The following is a 20,850-nucleotide window of genomic DNA, read 5'->3' on the forward strand; positions in this document are numbered from 1 at the left end:
CTTGACTATAGCACGACTGACAGGTTACGAATTAACACTATTCCAGCCACACATAGAAATCAGACGCTGCAGCATTCTGAACCCCGCAACACTGTTACCTACAATTATGACAGATCCAGCCCCGCATGATTGCATAGAAATCATTAATGCCGTAACAAAGCCCCGACGAGACTTAACAGATGTTCCATTGACAAATCCAGACCTGACACTTTATGTGGATGGTTCATGTATGAGAACAAGTACAGGAGAATTAGTGGCCGCGTATGCAGTGACCACTGAAACCGAAGTTAAGGAAACACATCGTATTGACACATTGTCCGCTCAAGCGGCAGAGCTTATTGCTCTGACCCGAGCCTGTATTCTAGCCAAGAACAGAAATGTCAACATATACACTGATTCCCGTTATGCTTTCGGAGTTGTACACGACTTCGGCATGTTATGGCAAGAACGAGGTTTTCTGACCTCTCATGGTGCCAAGATCCAACACGGTCCCCTCATTCAAGCACTGTTAGAAGCAATACATCTGCCTTCAGGCATATCCGTCATGAAGTGTAAAGCACATACTAAAGTCACAGATTCTGTTTCCCAGGGTAACGACCTGGCAGATCAGACAGCAAAACATACAGCATTGACTCACACTCAGACAATTGACATGACAAAGACAACCGGACCGACACATTGTATGACAGTCAGGGATCCCACACTAGATGTTATCAATATTCAGACACATGCTACCCCAGAAGAAATAAAGAAATGGATTGAACTAGGAGGGATCCAGACAGATCAAGGGTGGATGACGAAGGGAAAACCTACATGGTTTCTCCCTGACTCTATGGTTCAAGTCATGATTAGTACAGCACATAGTCCAGCACATCTAGGAGAGAAAGCGATGTTAGACAGTTTACAAAATCTTTGGAACAATAAACACTTACGAGCAGCAGCAAAACAGAAAGTGCGTACTTGCATGATCTGTTGTCAGTTCAATCCAGGTAAAAGCGTCCCTGTAGAGCAAGGTGGATTTCATCCCCCCGATCACCCTTTTGAAGTCCTCCAGATGGATTATATCCAGATGGACCGTTGTCGAGGATTTAAATATGTTCTTGTAGTTGTTTGTGCTCTGTCCCGCTGGACCGAAGCATACCCAGTCCCAGATTACACTGCTCCGACCACTGCCAGGCAGTTGGTTCGTGAATTCTTCCCACGGTACGGCTTGCCTCGTGTCGTGTACTCAGATAACGGTCAGCCATTCTCATCCGCATTAATGAAAGAAGTTTCTTTATTGCTAGGATACCAGTGGAAATTCCATTGTGTCCGACATCCTGAAGCCGCAGGCCTTGTAGAAAGGCATAACCAGACACTAAAGATCCGCCTTGCAAAAATATGTCAGGAGAAAGGGGTCGACTGGATAGTCGCCCTGCCAGTGGCCCTATTCTATATGAGAATGGTTGCCCATTCGAGATCAGGGCTATCCCCGTACGAAGTGGTTTTTGGCAGACCACCGAATATGTGGGGGACGCCCATTCCGAAAAAAATTACTGATGTTGATTGTAATATGTTGACAGATTACCTTGCCTCCTTGATGTCTGCACTCCAATCATGTCGTTCACAGGTTGCCGCAGCCTTCCCCGACAACACTGATGTAAAGCCACATGATGTCCGTCCTGGGGACCTAGTATTGGTGCGCAATTTTGATAGAAAAAGTCCGTTGGAGCCCCGCTGGAAATCGCCGAAGACCGTCCTTCTCACCACGAGGACCGCCGTGAAGATCGAAGGGAGAAAGGGGTGGGTGCATACGAGTCATGTGAAAAAATTCCATGAACTGAAACCAGACCGAGACTCGTCCACCCCCACCAAAGACTGTGTTGAGCCAAAAGACTTTACAGTATCTGAACGAGAAAAAACTCCCCAAGAGGAGTACAGAACGAAACTCCGATCTAGCAAGTCAGACAGTTTAATTGTTTAAGTCCTCCCCTAGGTGAATCGGTTAAATAGTTTCTGACATGTATCCCCTAGATCGAGATAGAGAGAGAGAATACAAGAAACGTACATATTGTAAATCACTTCGTAGTCACTGTATAGTGACACTATTAATCATGTTTATTCTGAGTATTTTAATTATTGTTGCTAGCATCTTACTACCTATCTACTACCCTATTTTCAAGCGTGAACAATCTGTTTACAATGTATCTGCTGAACATTCTTTTAGTGAGTTACCTCCACACGAACTCTCCTACAGACTTGCGCTGCGCAACAACACTTTCATTAGTATGCTACACCATTCCCATCAAACTAACAATGCTACAGATTGCTGGATATGTGGCCGACTCCCTCCCTACCAGAATTACAAGGGAGCTCTGCCCCTCTTTCCGTACCCGTTCACTCACAATGGCTCCTGTGGTGCATGGTTTAAAATAATTAATTCCTTAGATCCTGACATTGCTGTTTTCGATGGGGGTTGGGTTTGGGGAAACCTGAACTTGGTCCTGCTCGACGTCTGTTACCCTGATAAGGATGGACTTCCCACTAGAATAGGAACTGATCTAGAAAATGAAGTTTATGGATTAGGTAATTATACAATTAGCCTTATGATTCTTACTGTTGAATCCGAAGCCGCACCTGTTATACCCACTATGTCAGTATTGCCAGTCACTGGCGAATTATGTATCAGGAAGAAAGGTTCAGTACATTTAGGTCATAGTAAATGCACTACTGTGATCGAATTCAGTGATCATGGAAAATCGTCCTTTAAAGCTATTCGTCATTCTTATTTTGTTTGTGGTCATACCGCATACATACGTCTACCTCCAGATTGGGATGGTACCTGTTACATTGCATTCCTCCTGCCACCTGTTTTCCTAGCTCCTCCTGATTACCACAGAAATACAAATCTAGTAAAGAATAGACCCAGAAGAGATATCCCACTTGTCGACTACACAGAAACGGCATGGGAACAATACACCGATTTTAATAAAGGATTCTTTTTCTTCTTAGGACCTGTTCAGAATAGTAAATTAATACGCAGATTAACTAGAACACTTGAAGCAGTAGTGAATGAAACTGCCTCCGCCCTAGGTAACTTAACAGAAGAACAGTCCGCTATGCGGGTTGTTGTCCTTCAGAATCGTCTTGTTATTGACGTCATCTTGGCAGATAGAGGTGGAGCCTGTAAGGTCATCGGGTCAAGTTGCTGTGTTTTCATTCCACAAAACGCACCATCTGTATATCAAGCTATTACACGTCTCCATAAAATTGCAAATCAGATACATCAGAATCCAGGCACCTGGACTTGGTCCGGTTGGTTCTGGACAACGTTAACCGCTTGGGGATGGAAGATCCTATCCTTCCTAGGCATTGGCCTAGTCCTAGTATTCAGTTGCTGCCTGTGCCTGCAGTGCGGGCCAGCGATTTGTGGACTGTGTGCCACCTCTTGTATTGAATATTGCAGTTTTCTCTCAAAACGTAAACGAAAGAAAGAAGAACAAATGATGTTACAAGAACAAACCGATCGATTCATGAGGATCGATATATCATGAAGGGTCCGTAGGGAACAAGGAGGGAATGAGGAAATATAAATTTTATGGTCAAGTTGTGTTCCCTAGCGTGTACCCCACCGACTCCATGTACCAGCTTAAAGTGCATGTAACTTCCCTCCTGTGTCAGCTATGAAGACGAAAATACATTTGCGTCCAACGTTAACTTGTCCTCTTTCAGATCCACCCTGAATGGATTAAATGGCCCGTTCCTAAGAATGCTATGCCACCGTCTTTTTGTAGTGTACTTTACATGTTTTCCTGCTCTGGCGGAGTAGGCCCTGAATTTCTGCCATCGAGCCTCTTTTCTGGCTTCTGACTCTGACAGCCTCAGCCCAGGCTGCCTCTGTACCCGTGAACTCTGACTTACTTCCAGCGCGGCCCATCGCGCTCAGCTCAGCCTGCTTTCTGCCAAGACTGACTATAACCTTCGAGTTATCTGTTCCGCTCTTCGAAAATGCATTCCTGCCTACTAGCTACAGTAAACATCCTCCCCAGCTGCAGAGCCAAAGGGCCGACCTGTCTCAGTGCAAGTAATTCATAGCTTCTGTTACCATGCTTCCATGGAAGGCCCCGTGCCCCCACGCTTCTCATGCAGACACTTAGGCGCTTATACACGCATCCACAGTTAGTATAGAATAGCTTCTGCCCTAGAGACCTTTCCGTCCAGATAATATGGTTCCCAAACATCAGATATCAGATATGATAGAAGTACAAGTTGATCTGACATGCCAGACTTCTGTCTCTTTCCGTCAGTGTAAATGTCAAGTCCCCTGCACCCCTCCAATTACACGTCATGCAGCTGCGCGCGCATCCAAGCTTCCGATTTCTGCTGACATTGCAACATTTCTGTTAGTGCCACCCCTTTGTGACACCTATCCGTGACGTTTCTAGCACACACCTCTAGTTCACGCCTTCTGATTACGTACTAGTAACACGTGTATACTGTTATCTTGTCTTCTCTCAGCTGTTACGCCTACTATACTGTTTCTTATGACATGAATTAAGTATATAAGCTATGTACTGTCAATAAAATGTAGCGCGCTCTAGCCCTTCTTCTACCCCTGCGGTAGGAAGAACATGATATTATGGTCCTGACCATTCCTTTTTGAGGAATAAAACCCTTAAGAACTCTAACACCACGGACTCTGGTTCTTTCTTTCCGATTTGAGTTATTATTGATTAAGTACTTACCTGCATAGAAATTAAGAGAGTAAATTAATTATTTACGACAACGCCAGGGCAGACGAACTCAGCCGTCGGTGCATGATGGATCACGAATGGCGACTGAACTCGGACGTGGCGCAAGGCCTCTTTCTGAAGTGGGGAGAACCTTGTTTAGATATATTCGCCACAGAAGAGAGCGCGCAATGTCATCAGTTCTGCGCGTTGGAATTTCCAAGGCGGCACTCGCTCGGGGACGCTTTTTGTCGCGAGTGGAGTTGCGGTCTGTTTTACGCCTTTCCACCTATACCACTTCTGCCCAGAGTGCCGAAGAGAATCAAGTGCGACCGGGCCCAAGTCATCCTTGTGGCTCCGGACTGGGCGCGAAGGTACTGGTATCCTGAGCTATTCAGTATGTCAGTCGATCCCTCGATTCGTCTGCCTCTTCAGGAGGACCTTCTGTCACAGCAGCAGGGGACGGCCCTCCACCCAAACCTGTCCAATCTCCACCTCCATGCTTGGAGATTGAGCGGCGACAATTGAGGCCATTTGACTTGCCTCCTGAAGTCTGCAATGTCATTCTGGCAGCCAGGCGTCCCTCCACAAAGTCGGTATACGCCTGCAGGTGGAACAGATTTGTGGCATGGTGCACAGCAACGGCTGTGGATCTTCTAAATGCCCCTCTTTCTGAGGTTTTCCTCTTCCTTCTTTCTCGTGCCCAGCAGGGCTCTGCTCTGGGCACTATCAAGGGCTACCTTTTTGCCCTTTCCGCCTTCTTAAGGCTACCTGATCAGCCTTCTTTGTTCAAGTCCCCGTTTGTTCACAGATTCTTAAAGGGCATCACTCATATGTTCCCTCCTGTTCCCTTCGTGTTGCCCCAGTGGGACTTGAACCTGGTTCTAACTTACCTGATGTGCGCTCCCTTTGAGCCGCTTCATAACTGTCCTCTCTGTCTTCTTACACTTAAGACTGCTTTCCTGGTTGCCATCACCTCTACCAGGAGGGTGAGTGAGCTCCAGGCTCTTTCTCTTTTTCCGGCTCCAGTCTGACGCCTGGGGATATTCTAAGGTAAGGAATCTATCACTAACTAATGTCTCTTACAGATATATTGTTACACAAGTAGTAACTTATGCGTTCTCCCTCAGGGTCCTAGCTGTTCATTTTTTAACACACCATGGTCAGTCACTTCATGGGTTTGCGCTTTTGGGGCCCGATGTAGGTAATTTCATTTTACAGGTTCATAAATACCGTTTGATACCAAATCGGTATTTTTGAATTGGAAAAATGTATGTAGGTAAAAAATGGTAAAAGAATACTGAATCGGTAACAGTCGGAATCCTGACTCGGTAAATACCGATTCGGTAATCTCTGAATCGGTAATCACCGATTCGGTATCACCCATTCAACCCTATGGGCCTCCAGGCCCATAGGAATGAATGGGAGATACCAAATTGGAGATTACCGATTCGGAGATGACCGAATCGGTATTTACCGAATCGGTAAAAGCCGATCTCGAAAATTCGAATGGAAGACATGTGAGCCAGTCAACCAATCAGGGACACCCACCACACCTCACAACAAAGCTACTGTGAAATCAACTAATCAGATGCAAGTACCACACCCAGTACATGGAGTTGGCCACACCCATGCAGGTGCAGAGCCACAGAACTGTTTGGAGAGCTGGAGGGGAGACAAAGGAGCAGGCTGCACTGAGCCCAGCAGAGCATCACCATGGAGTCCCAGGAAGCCCAGAAGGATGGTGTTGACAGAAAAAGGAAGATAACATTCAGCACAACTGAGCTCCAGGTGCTGGTGGAGGAGGTAGTGCAGCATTACAGCCAGCTTTTTGGGAGACAGTCCCTGCAAGTGGCAGAGTCTGTCAAAAGAACCACCTGGCTGGCCATCCAGAGCAAAGTAAATGCCCTTGGGATCACACATCGTGAAATAGAAGACATCAAAAAAAGGTGGTATGATCTGAGGATCACCACTAAAAAGAAGATTGCAACCCAGAGGAAAGAATCCTCAGCCACAGGTGGAGGGAAGAGCTGTGCACCAAGCCTCACTGAACTGGAGCAGCTGGTGTAATCCACCATGGAGCCTGAAAGCATACACGGGATTGGGGATGCTGACAGCTCAGTCAGAGCTGCAAGAAAGAAAGGTAAGATGCATGGACAAGAATCCCCACCCATTCCCTGGTCCCTTCCTCAATGTGGGTTACTCATGCACAATCCAGAACACATGTCAGTACTCACCAGTAATGCATCATGGTAGTCGTAGTCATAAGAACATTCATCAAAGCAGCCAACACAGAATACTGCATGCCATGCCACACTCCCCATACACAAGCAGTTGAGGCTTAAGAAATTGTGTGATAGGAATTTGTCTAATGGAAACACACAGGTGATCATTGTCCATGTCTGCCCATAGGAGAGTCATCGCGCAGTGCAGCACAGGGAGGGGAGGCAAGTGCACCAGCAACGGCTGCGAGGGAGAAGCCCACAGACAAAGCAGGACCCAGCACTGTCCCTGAGGACACTTTCACAACTCAGGCACCCACAGCAATAGAGGAAGACACCACAGCACAGCCACTGTCACCCCTGCTGTTTGAGACACAGACTCCGGCAGTACCTGCAGGTGCCACAACACCAAGCTCAGGGTCCTCTGTGCATTTGAGGCCAAGGAGGCAGGACGTTCCACCACTCAGGATCCCGGAAAGCTCTGATGAGGAAGAGGTGGAGGTTCAGACACCTAGCACTCCAGCAGTGGCTGGCAACGCAGGGCAACAGGGGTCATTAGGATCTGGGCGTGCAAGTGCCCGTGGTCGTAGGGCACGTGAGCGAGAAGAGGGGCATGATATGCAGGGGGTCTTTGCCGGTTTGGAAAGCACTATGGTGAGGATCCAGCGCAATCAGGCCAAAGGGATCATGGCAGTGCACAGACAGGTGCGCATCCTCAATAGCAGGATGTCAAACATTGATAAGGGGATATGCTCCATGGCCCTAGGAATGGAGTCCATGGCCAAAGGAATGGAGTCCATGGCAGAGGGGGTGAGGGACATGGGTGTGCGCATGGGTTCCCTCTGTGACAGGCTGGAGAGTGACCAGACAGAAAGGCGCAGGAATAGGCACGAACTGAAGCAGATGAATAAATCCATCAACCGTCTGGCAACTGCAACCACCCTGCTATGCCGCCGGTCAGTGAACATGCAGACTGACATTGTATACTGCTGCAGTGACTTGTCCAGGGGGATGGGGAGGGTGACCTCTGCTATGGAGGTACTGCTGACACAGCAGACAGCCACTGCTGGTGACACGTGTGTCGTGGACACAGAGGAGTCCACAAGCAGGAGTGGATCCAGCACGCCTGTACAGGATGTTCGCCGGAGCAACAGGCTTCATGCAGATGACCCTGGCAACACTGCGCAAGTTGGACCCCTGCCCGTGGCTCCCACAACATAATGCGTAAACGCAAACATTAACATTTCATCCCGAACACAGGATAGGTCACAGTGAAGTGAACTTTGGCCACCCAGTGTGAAAAGTGGATTTTATTTGGTTCATGTGGTCTTGAATGTGTGGAGTCCAGTAGTGCATATTAAACAGAGTGCTTCAAGAAGTAAACATGCCTGTGTATCATTACTCTATTAGAAATATCTGTTTGTGATTTCTGCGTGTCTCAGTCTACCATCTTTTGCTGGTGCTGCACCTGCTGCATTATCATTGGCTTGTTCTGTCCCATCATCTATGTCCTCATGATATGTGAGTTCTACCTCTGTGCCCTCCTTGGTGGCAAGATTATGCAGCATGGCGCAGGTCGCAATAATTTTACAACCGATCACTGGCGTGTACTGCCGTGCACCTCCACTCTTATGGAGGCACCTAAATCTGCTTTTAAGCAGTCCAAAAGTGCGTTCCACAACGCAACGTGTTGTTCTGTGTGCCACGTTGTAACGCCTTTCGCTCCTGGTGGATGGATTCAGGTAGGGGGTGAGATCAAATGAACGCAGGGCATATGCACTGTCACCTGGGTGGAAAATGAAATTTTGATTAGTCACATACTCATGATTGATCCTTCTGCATTGTCTATCAGGGTGTCTCACACTTACTTACCTAGCAGGTATCCATCCCCAAAATCACCAGCCACAAGGCGTCTGTATATCCCACTATTCTGGAATATGTAGGAGTCGTTGGTACTCCCTGGAAATTTTGCAACAATGTCCGTAATCATGTTGGCAGCGTTCCAGATCACTTGCACATTGATTGAATGCGTAGACTTCCGGTTTCTATATATGTGTTCTGTTGCTGCAGGTGGGCATAGTGGGATGTGCGTCCCATCGATACAGCCTATGATGTGCAGGAACTATGCAAGTTGATAGAAATCGGTTGTTGTCTTTGCTAGTTCAGCAGGTGTGTCAGGGAACTCAATGTAGTGTTCCATCCTCTGCATCATGGCGGCCAGGAATTTTCTGAAGAACCGTGTCAGGCAGCTCTGGGACACCCCACCTACCGCAGCAATCACATGCTGGTAGCTCCCAGAAGCAAGAAGATGTAGGCAGCACAACACCTGCACGTGGGGTGGGATGGCGTGTGCTCTTGGGGTTGGGTGTTCCAGATATGGGTGGAGGTCCCTGATCAAGTCCAGGATGGTTCTGGGGTAGATAATTATGATAGTTGGACAGCACCCTTCAAAAGTTACACAATTGTTGCAAAAGCAGTTATTAGAAACATACATATGAACAGAGTTATTAGTTTTCCCAACTATTCAGATAAGACACACAAAAGTATTGACTTGGATTTTCTTTCTTTTATTCAATTTTTATTCTTTATTTTCTTTTTTTGATAGTTGCGGATAGCCGACGCGTTTCGTCCGTTGCCCAACTTCTTCAGGGCTTAAAACAAATTCTCTGGTATCGAATTTCACATCCGTCTTAATAAGGTTTTCATGGAGTTTCTTTTATTGCTTGGAGAGTTATAAGCAAGGTCACAGATCCTAGTCACAGTTGCTGTCAACAAGGAAGCAAAAGTTGGCCCACAGAACAGTCAAGGGGCTGGAACATACAGGAGCGTCAAGTTGTGGTCTTCTGGTTCTGGGGTAGAGTCTGTACCTTTGCAGGATTTCAGCTTCAGTCAGTTGGAAGAGGGTGATCCTCTGCCTATACACCTGCTCCTCCCTTAGCCAGACCCTCTCTCCTGCTGCCTGTATCCGTAGCCGCCTTGTCATGATGTAGAAAGCCGCCATTGTGGTTGCAGTGTTGCATTTTGGGGCCTTCTTTTATAACCTGTACCTGGTTTCCACCTGCTTTCAATCCATGGTAATTACTGACTCTTAAATACCGATTTTCATGGGATTCGGTATTTTTTGGGTTTCTTACATCTCGACATGTCATTTTTACCATTTCTTATTTACCGACTATGTAAATAAGAATTTGGTAAGTTACGAATCGTAAAATTACCATTTCTTATTTCCCGATTTGGAAAATAAGTATTCGGTATATTCTGATTCGTGAAATACCGATTCGGTATTTTACCGAGTAGTTTTTACCGATTCGGTAAATTTTTCATCACATACATCTCGAATCTTATACCGGTCGGTAAGGGCCGAATTTACTGATTTTCGGCCGTTACAGACCGGTATTTGCCTACCTACATTGGGCCCTTGGTGTGGAAAGTCGTGAAAAGTACTGACACCAGCGTGCTGGAGTTGCGGTTATATTGATCACGCGGATGTCACCACGACGACGAAAACGACATCTAGATAATATAGCCTAAAATTGGGAATGGCTAGATCGCCATCTTGACTGTCAAGCTGTATTTTAGATAGATTTATTTAAGGTCTTTGTCTTTTCAATATATATTGGATAGCAGATATGTTGAGGTGGTTAAAAAAAAATTGTTGAGTTTACTAGGTACATTGGAAAATAGAAATAATAGCAACAGCAGAATATAGATCTTGACCAGGGCAAGTTGACCAGAAATCTTTAAAGGATTTTCTTTTTCACCTCTCACATGTCATTATTTTATTCACCATTTTAATGTAGTCTGTTCGTATGATTCCTTACATTGGTAGGTGACATATATACCAAAGTATGCCATTTGATATTACGTATCGTAATTTGTTCATAAATTAAAATGTAACTGTTATTAGACTAACATCCGTTTTGCTATCATTGACTTTATAACCAGTAATTTGAGAAAGTTGTTACCGTTGCTCATATTTATTTATTTATAAAGTTTTATATATAGCGCAAACATGATCCCGAAGGATATCAGAGCGCTTCACAATTAAGGATGGTCAGGTAGGCGTCCAATACAGTTCAAAGTGAAATAGTTACAAGCACTATTTGATGTGCACGGTTTGAAGAATATTGGGTATGAAGTAAAGTGCAAGCGCGTACATATGCTTACTAGATGTTTTCATAGTCCACTCAAATACAAAATCAGGTAATGAGCAAATAATTTCAGTATTGTCCTTCTATGGATGTGTGTTAAAACCTGGTTTTCCTTGCAAAGTTTCATCGCTCGGCGTTCAAAACATGAAGCAAAAATGGGAAAAGTGTATAATCTGCATTTTACAGAAAGGTAGATCTGTAGTCCCTGGTTTCCAATGAGTTCTTTTTTATAAAAATTAAATTTAAAAAACGCACAACTGTTGCTTTGTAGAATGAGTCCGGTATGGGGCCCTTCTTTCAAAATATAATCATATTGAAGACAAAGTATATCTTTCACTGTTTATAAAATTCTACCCACAGATTATCATTGCCAAATCCTTTCCATTTTTAGGAGTAGATGAAAACAACAGCTTTTAAAAATGGGTTGAATAAGTATAAAGATATGCTAAAATTAAATTGTGGGAATTGGCAATTGCTCCAAATAGTCTAAGACTTTGTTTCAAGGAACTGTACCATCTTTTTAATAAAGTGACATAAAGGTTAAAGCAACTTACCTATATCATTCTGGTCTCATGTTAATTGTTTGGTAATAGAGTTTTTAATCTATCTGATGCCATTAAGTTTATAAGAAGCCTTAGCAGCCCAGTGTTTTTTTTTTGTAAGTATGTTAACTTCCTGTCCTACTATTTATTACCTGTTATTTCATGTAGAAGTGTTGTAATTTTTGACATTAATCTTCCCACTTCATCTGATCGCAATTGGATCCCTTTTTTATAATTAGGAGATGGTCAGTTCAATACAGGATTGCATTGATTATTGACATGATGTAGGATTAACAGTTCTTCAAGGATCGAATAAAACTGTATTCATGCTTAATCCTAGAAATCATTTTGTCAGTTCTAGACTGTAATTGCTGATCTTGCTGGGATGAATCTAAAGTAGTGGTTTGAAGAAAATGAAGCCCCCTCCGATTGTAAAAGACCCAAAATAATTCATTAAGTATATGCTTAGCTGTTGCAGAGAATGAGGATCATTTCAATTTGTCCGCAGTAGCTAATAAATGATTATTTAGTGGCTTTTATCCAATGACCCTTATGATCTGGCTCGGAGTATAGGATTTCACATTGAATAGAGTGGTTAAAAAAACTGCCCCTCCTCCCTGCCCCCAAGCAGTTTCCGCTGTCAACAAAATATTTGCTTCCTCCAACTAAGAAGTCCAAATCTTAGATTTATTTTACGTAAAATAAGTCTCCTCGAGAACAATAATATAATGTTTCAGATCTTTTAACCATCAAATAATGATATATTTGGAGACAATATTCACACCATTAATGTTACATGAAATAATCTTCAACATTACTTATGAAAATTGATGATAAACCGGGCTGCATGAAGAAAAAACCTGCTGTCTACTCTTTTTATTTATGAACGCTCTATATAATGTAAATCCAACACAAGCATACCCCACTGTGGTATCCCTCCCAATGCTATCTTACAGAGCCCTACCACAATAGCAATCCTACGGTGATGGGGCACCATTGATTAGTACCTCAGTTCTTCTTATCTGCAGAGTGCCAACATAAATACATGCAGTATGGGACTCATTCCTTGTTTTTTTTATCTCGGAGATCACTTTAAAACACAGCAACGTCTCCATACTTCAGAACCTGATTTGACAAACTTGAATTGTTCATAACCAAAAGTCTGCTTTCCAAGCTGTAATGTCTTAATCTTGTTAAATTTAGTTTAGATACTATTCGCAGGTCTGCTGTATTCACCTCTCCTAATCTTATCATGGAGACTGAAAAATATCATGTTGCCTGATCTAATTCAGTTCTGTATTCACATCTTGTATACTGCCACAAACCATAGAGATTTTACAGCATGACTTTCTTTTTTGTTTTCTCAGGTAGCCTCTTCCCAACCGCGTAACCTAACATGTATGGTTCAACAGTTCCTACATTTGCTGTTGTTCATGCTTTAAAATAGCATATCGCTGAACACATCCCCAACTTCTCTGCAACATTGGAAAGCTGGTTCAATGACACAAAAGCTAAAATCAAATGTTATGTTTTAAAGACTTATAAAGCGCATAGCTGCCCTGGAAACAAGTCTTCCCAGTTCTAACCTTCTACCAAGGTGATACAAAACAGAAAAGACCTATGCTGCAAAGGTCTTCAGTACCTTTCTTAAACAAATGTGGTTCTGAATATTCTGTAGATAAAAAGGCAGGTTACTCCATAAAGCTGGAGCCATCTCTCCGAAAGAGACCTCCGATTTGGAATCATTTTGTAGAAGGTGTAAGAGTCAAATTCAGGATGGCAGAGTGGAGGGCCCTAGTAGGTATGTAGACTTGCACCAGGGATGCCAAGCTAGGTGCCCCTAGCTTGTTCATAATCCAATGAACTACGCACACGTCTTTAATCTGAATATGTTTCTCTATCAGAAGCCAATGAAGTTTACAAAGCAGCTTAGAGACAGAGCAAAATTTAGGCAGGTGAAAAAGTAAATTTGCAGCTGCATTCTGAACAATCTGCAGCCAATTTTTTTCTAAGTTGATGGTGTCCAGATAAAGAATTTCACAATAGGCAAGTTGCGAGATGATTAGAGACCGTATAATAATTTGTCCAACCTGGGGACGAAAAAGCCTATAGTCTATTTAAGGCTTCTGAGAGTGCCGAAACGTGGTCCCGAAAGAACCTTGACTTGTGACTCAAACGATAGTGCATCATTAAGCCAGACACCCAAATGTATTACTGCAAATTTCGGCTTGGGAGGAGAGCCTAACACCATTAGCTAACAGTGGTCATCTCAGACCTGAGATTGCTTCCCTAGCAGGAGAATTTCCGTTTTATTGGCACTAAACTTCAGACTGTTAGAATGCATCCAATTAGCAATTGCAGCCATACAATTCTTGCAGTTGACAACACCCTCCATAGACCCAACAGACAGAGACGAATATCATCTGCGTAGGATACCAAAGACATCCCAAAAGATATTAACACATCTGCCAGTGGCCTAACGTAGCTGTTAAAGAGGGTGGAGCTTAGGGATGAACCTTGAGGGATGCTGTGCTCTAAAGTTATTTTCAAAGATGAGACGGGGGATATCGCTTGAAGTGCAGTCGAGACACGTCATCCGCAGCTGGACGCAAAACCTCAGGCAATGTAAGCAGAACGGATTCCGTACTGTAGGAGGGTCTAGACCAATTCTGCAAGGAGTATAACAATTGGTTCTTTTCTAAGAAGGGCTCCGTTAAACATGTTCCTCGTTATTTTGGAATGAATCAGAAGTAGGCAATTGTCAGGTCATTCAAGAATAAACCAGATTTCTAGAAGTAGCTTGTGATACCCCTGGCCAAGTTTGCCCATGCTGAGGTTACCAGTCGCAACGCAGGAATACTCAGAGCCCCCACTCGGCCATTAATCCGCATTAGGTTGAAAGAAGCACAACATTCACATCAATGTTGTGTGCTTGAATATTTAGCTCAAATTATATTTCATACTTATTTGCCATTCTCTTAATATCAATCGTATCCATCTGGCACAATCAAAACATCACTATACACAAAAAACTAAAGAGTTAAACAATACATGTCACAACCCTAATTGACATAAAACAATAGAAATTCCAAAATGCTTTTTACGCTGAACATTCTTGAGTTGTTGCCAGTAGATCCAAGATAGCTCACTTCAATGAATTGTCCTACCCCTTATATACACATGGGGTTAGATAGCCAATTCATTGTTCCCACAGAGTTATCCAACGAAAGAGAATTTTTTTTTGTTGAAAACAGATTTTATTTATCACGGTTCACATATACTGCATAGCTCCGCAACACGGAGACTGCTGCACACATCAATAATACAACAATTATGTTGTTGAGTTTTATAACGTAACAAACCCACCCCCTCCCGCCCCTGATTGCGTTCATGCCACAAAGAAGGAAGGATTACATCTCCAGAACAATACACTGAGACCATCAACCACCCTGCAAAACCCAACCGCCATACACCCATCAGTCTGGCAAGCGAGTGTCCCCCTCTGGCGGCGGATTCAGATCCAACCCCCGGTAGTCCGCCCATCTTTTCCATATCTTAAAATGTTTACGGGACATCCCCTGGCAATAAAGACCGGCAGTTCGATCCCCATGCAAAAGTCCATCCCATTTCTATATCAGCCAATGGCGGAGCCCGGGGCGCCTTCCACGCCCTGGCAATGTCTATCTTCGCCAGCGTGAGACCTAACAGCAAAAGATGTCACTTATATCTATTACCACCAATGTCCTCCATTACATGCAACAAGGTCAGTCGCGGCGTGTGTGGAAGCTCCCATCCCAACACCCCCGACAGGCAGGAGAACACCCCTCTTCAAAATCAATGGAGCACAGGATAACCCCAGACTGTGTGCAGGAGTGTGCCCTCGCCTGTCGCACAGCGGAGACACTCAGGGGAACCAATCATTCCTGCCCTCCTCAAGCGCACTCTGGTGAAATATACACGATGTAAGTATTTGAATTGTACCAGTCGCAGGCGTGTAGCTATTGCTGCCCCCCGCGGGCTTGCCAGTGCCTCCACCCAGTCCTCCTCCCCCAGTTCACCCACATCTCCCTCCCATGCTGTCCTAAGCCTCTGTAGATCCGTGGAACAATGGAGGACCAGCGTCTGATAGATGCAAGAGATCTTGCGGTCAGGTAGTTCCCCCATGAATACCTTCGCTTCGATTGGACTGAATTCGGGGAGAGACTCCAGACCTTCCAGGCTGGATGCCAGCGCATGTCAAAACTGCAAATATCTCAAACAAACTGGGATCGCGGCATCCCATATTCGTCTCGGAGATCCTGGAAAGATTTAATTGTCAGTTCCGTCATCACGTCCCCTAGGGCCGAAATTCCTATAGAGTCCGAACCCTGAAAGCCCCGTAAAGCTGCCAGTTGGAGCAATCGCCCCTTCCCCCAAAGTGGAGTCTCCCGGGTCAGAACATTCCACCACCCCATCCTACTCTGAGCCCGCTCCAGACATGAAACACCACCTGCGTGGCCGAGGGGAGAAGCTTACGAAGCAGCGTGGAATACAGCAGTGTGTGCAGGGACTTATTACCAGTGAAGTAGTGTGGCTCACTGGTTAGAGGCGGCAGACCCGAGAGCAGAGGACGGCCCGGGACCAGGGTTCGATTCCCAGCGCGGCAGGTTTCTGGACCAGGGTCAGCGGACTCGATAATTCTCTCGCCTCGGTGCCCACTCTGATCAGCGTTCACACTCGGCAACTCTGGGCATTAGCTTGCCTCATCTTCACTAACGGCCCCACCAGACCGCCGGGGATGCCTGGTCTCACCCTGGAGATACCCATTAAGGGACCATCTCTCAGGGAAGCCAGGAAGGGTTTTGCAGCGGTCGAAGCGCCTTGGGACCCTCCGGGTAAGTAGTGCGCTATATAAATGCCTATACATTTACATTTACATTACCCATCAGGTGCCACTCAACCGCATAAGCCGGGTCCCCCCTATCCCCATACCACCACTTGTTGAGAACCAGCAAGTGTGCCGCCTGATAGTAGGAGAGGACATCTGACGTAGCAAGCTCAGCAGTATACATGGATAAAAAACAGGTGCGTAAGGCCACCCTGACCGCACCCCCCTCCCATAGAAACGCACCCAGCGCTGAATTGACCTGCTGAAACAAGCAAGATCGGGTAGGGGTGATTTTGCAGATGATAAAGGAGACGGGGAAGCGCTACCATCTTGAACGAAAGAGAGATTTAATAGTTCCTTTTCAAATGGATAGTTTCTTTTCAGAATCAGAACCAGTAGTTATATGTTTGAGGTGGGACTTCCAATAGCAGCTCCCCATCGAAAAATGACAACTCACTTCGACCTCAAACAGTGTAGGCGTATGTAAAAATTCTTTTAGGAGGTCATCATCAGTGCAAAGGAAAAAACTAGTTCAGTCTGGATAAAAAAAAGGAAACTATATTTTGTATAGAAAACAGCATTAAATTCGGCATTATAAAACCGCCCATTCCAAAAATCACCTGTGTGCAGACCCAAAGAAAGCTTGTACTCCTGGTGGATTAGACTTATTTGCGCATGTCAGGTTTACAGCCCCGTACAATAGTACCTACAGTGGGACAATAGATGGTAAACCATTTCAGCCCAAGGGTGTCTACAAACAGTCCATGATAGATTTATTGAAAAGAGTGTGGACTAAACAAGTAATTGAATATATATTAAACACCCTTTGTGAATTACTCCTGTAGTTTAGGTGAACCAACTCACTAGAGCTGGACAGTATGTGTCCACACATCGTGTGACCGACTGTCGCACGGCTGTCTCTGTCTCAACAGTATCCCGGGATGACGTTTTTTTTATCTGAAAACAGTCAATATTATACACTGGGTGAGTTATCTCCACATGGGGCCGGAGTAGAAGGGGTAAAGATAAAACATCACTTACTTATGAGCCAGCCTTCCTTATGGAGATTTATATGGCCTGCCAGAGTGTTCCTCGGGTTGATGGACAGATAACCAGAATGTCTGTGTATATACTTTAGCATTCCCTTACCCAATCGTGTTAAACCCATGAAAAAGAAGACTAATTTACCTTTTTGTTAACTGTGCTAATAAGTATACTGACAACTACCATTTGGTGTAAAAATATTTGTTTAGCTGTATTGCATCAGTTGTAAGCCAGGTAGGTGCAGCAGTTTTTTAATGTATACAAGAAACTTCAGGGAGTCAATTTATTATGGAAAACAGCACTGATGCTCCAACTGTTCAAGTTCTTTATTAACGTTTAGACAGTTGTCTTTAAAACAATAAATACATACAATACAAGATTAAAATGTAACTTACCTCCACTATTCCCCTCGCTCATATGACCCCACCCCTCCCCACCCCCCACAACATTCATTCTGGGGTCCATATCTCAGCCTACTCACAGAACCCCACAATGTCCTCTATGAACATCAGGACTAATGTGCCTATGCTGCCCTATTTTCAACTTCTATCACTCATTCCATAGGGTACAAAATAAACGAGCCTAGCATATCTGAAATTAGCACATTACCTACTGGGTTAGCATCTTATTTTGCCCTTAAAAATGTACACACCAGTTGTCTTTAAGATCTCAGTAGGACCAGTTCAGGGGCAGGTTTCATAGTGCCTCTTGCCCACACCCAAACCTTTTGCAGCATGTACAGTGGTGATGGGTTTAGGACAATTTTGAGAAATATGTCTTCTGAACCCCACGCAGGAGGAAGTTGCGAACTAGAATGTCTCTTGTGATTCTTGCATCAGTTTTGAATCATGATAAACATTCCCTATGGATGGAAAGCAATCCGTCCTTTTGCAAATCTCTCAAATCTGCCCGTGGTATTTTCTCTGTCTTGATTTACACTTGCTGTCTTACACAAGCTGGTACTTTGGCAGCAGCACCTTTGTTCTTTGGATACTTATGTATATATTTTGGGCTTTCTAATCAGATCCCCCATGATATAGCGGCTTTTGTAAAAATGATGCGCGATTTCTACGAAAGTGCCGATTTCGGGGGCACTTTAGTAAAAATCGCGGCATTTTTACAAAAGTGCCGATTTCGCGGGAAACCGCGAAATTGCGAAATCCTGGAGGGTCTGTCTAATGATGACGACCTAAATCGGAAACAAAATTCAAAATGTGATTGACACCTTCCTGGAAATCATATCCCTGTATCCCGTTATACTTGACCTGCTGATCAGCCCCAAGGTTTCTCCTTCTTGCTTTATGAAAGCAACTCTCTAATTGCTGCTTGTCTGTATAACTAAAGGCTTGAAACGGCACGTGGGACTTAATATGGGCTCAGGTGGTAACATTCAATTCTACATTTTAAATGTATGTGAGTAAGATTTTGTCTTTCTAACAGATACTAATTTAAATAATGAGGAGTCCAACCTTTTTACGGAATATGACTAGGGAATAAAACAATACAGTCAAGTGCTATTTCTCCTTATAATTCCCATAGAATCACCAGCTTCTATGAATACATGTTGGGGAAAATGGTTTGTTTTGTAATTGTTTTTTTTTTTTTTTGTTTGGATCCCTGAATGCTACATTTTTTGTTCAGGGCTTGCCTTCTGTCTTTGAGTCTGTTTAATAATTTAAAATAAATCTTTCCTCACAGCTGCTGTTTACTTTGGAGGCAGGCGGGAAGGTGAAAACTGGAACTGGGCCTGGGTTTTGAGCACCAGACTATCAAGACAAATTGGGTACCTCGAACTTCTTCTTAAACTTATGTTTGTAAACCCCCCTGAACTACCGGAGCAGACAACAAAAGCTTTACCAGTCAGGTTAGAGGCAATTCTCAAGAAAATATTTACTTTCCATTTCAATGTGCATGATGAAGTGAATACTTGCATTTTTATCTACCTCTGAGTTAAACAAACTGTGATTCACTAAAACACTGCACTGTATTTAATGCTACACTATGTTGATGCATGTACACGTGGATGTATCTTTATATAACACATAAGTCTTTTCTGTTTTTTCTTTAGGTAGTATCATAATGCCGATAGAGGCCATGACATCACATTGCACGAGGGAATCTGATCTCAGACTATCTCATAGGACCCAAACTAACAAGATATCTTGAAATTCACCCCATTATAAGAATTTAATTATCTGTATGTGTGTATTTCATTAAAGTAAATAGAAACAGAACTCAGAAAAAAATATTAGTGGAAAAGATAGCAGTCAGTACTTAATTGTTGATAGGGCTTTTCTGTTAAGCAAACCCCAATACAAATTAATATGATGGATCCCTCATGATTCATGTGTGGGCCTGATTATTTTGAGATATATTCTATGTTAAAGCCAACATTCTAATTATAGATTACATCTTAGCTCCACTGTCATCCTCTTTGTTTTATATGCCTAAGCTCTTCGGACATAGCTTCATAAGCAGATGTGTGGGCAAATTTGACAACTAATTGTTTTTATTTTTTGGGCAGATTTTTATTTGCTTAACTGTATTCCAATCTTTTTCTAATTTGGGGGTTTCATATGCGTGGTGGTCTATTGATCCGTATGACTATAGAACAGTGAATTCTAAAGAAATGTATTCCTTATATGGATACATGATCCATGACACTCCACAGTGACAGGTTGAGATTGGTGAAAACCAGTTATACTCCTTCCCTGCATTGGATGGTGCTACCGAATCTTCAGCATGTCCTAATGGAATCAAAAGCACACCATGCTTAAATAGCAAACCACAGTTCCCTGAGTTACCTCTCTGCATCTAGTTGTTGGAACTCTGGAACGAACTTGGTAATAAGTTTGATCATTCAAACTGTTTTTCGTGTTTTTCAGATTTATAGCTATTTCTTATTTTTACTGGTTATTGGTTTCCCTTCTAAACAAGAGCTGAAAGCTAGGGTGTTTAAAACCTGCAGTAAGTGCAAGAACCTTATGTCCAATATTTACTGTCATTGTCTCTGTATGTCATGTTTTGGAGCGGGTCACTCATGACTGGCAGAAACTCAGTGCTTGCTTAGGGGTAACTTCTAAGTCTAAATGCTTTTGGTAAAGAAATGTTATAACTCATTGGGCTAGTTTGCATTTGGTTGGAAGGGGTCTTCTGAGTGAGAGGTGGGATCATTCCTTTCCCTTGAGACATTTGAGCTTTCAAAGAAGGTCTTCAAGAGGTTCCACTTCTGAGAAGCACAAACCAAAATGGTTTGTGCTCTGCGTTGATTTAAAATCTTGTTGACATAGACATACATCAAATAGGTAGAAAGGT

The 20,850-nt window shown here is 43.8% G+C and overlaps 1 protein-coding gene across 5 annotated transcripts in view; it reads left to right on the forward strand.

Moving 5' to 3' along the window:
- KIDINS220 (kinase D interacting substrate 220) overlaps window positions 1-20,850 on the forward strand; it is a 942,023-nt gene that overhangs the window by 409,053 nt on the left and 512,120 nt on the right. For all 5 annotated transcript variants that reach the window (XM_086926367.1, XM_086926369.1, XM_086926371.1 and 2 more), the window contains exon 15: window positions 19,234-19,399. In XM_086926367.1, the coding sequence (XP_086782493.1) occupies window positions 19,234-19,399 (166 nt within the window). The remainder of the gene's footprint in view (window positions 1-19,233; window positions 19,400-20,850) is intronic.

This window comes from Lissotriton vulgaris, chromosome 6 (genome assembly GCF_964263255.1).
Source record: "Lissotriton vulgaris chromosome 6, aLisVul1.2, whole genome shotgun sequence".
Lineage (NCBI taxonomy): Eukaryota > Metazoa > Chordata > Amphibia > Caudata > Salamandridae > Lissotriton > Lissotriton vulgaris.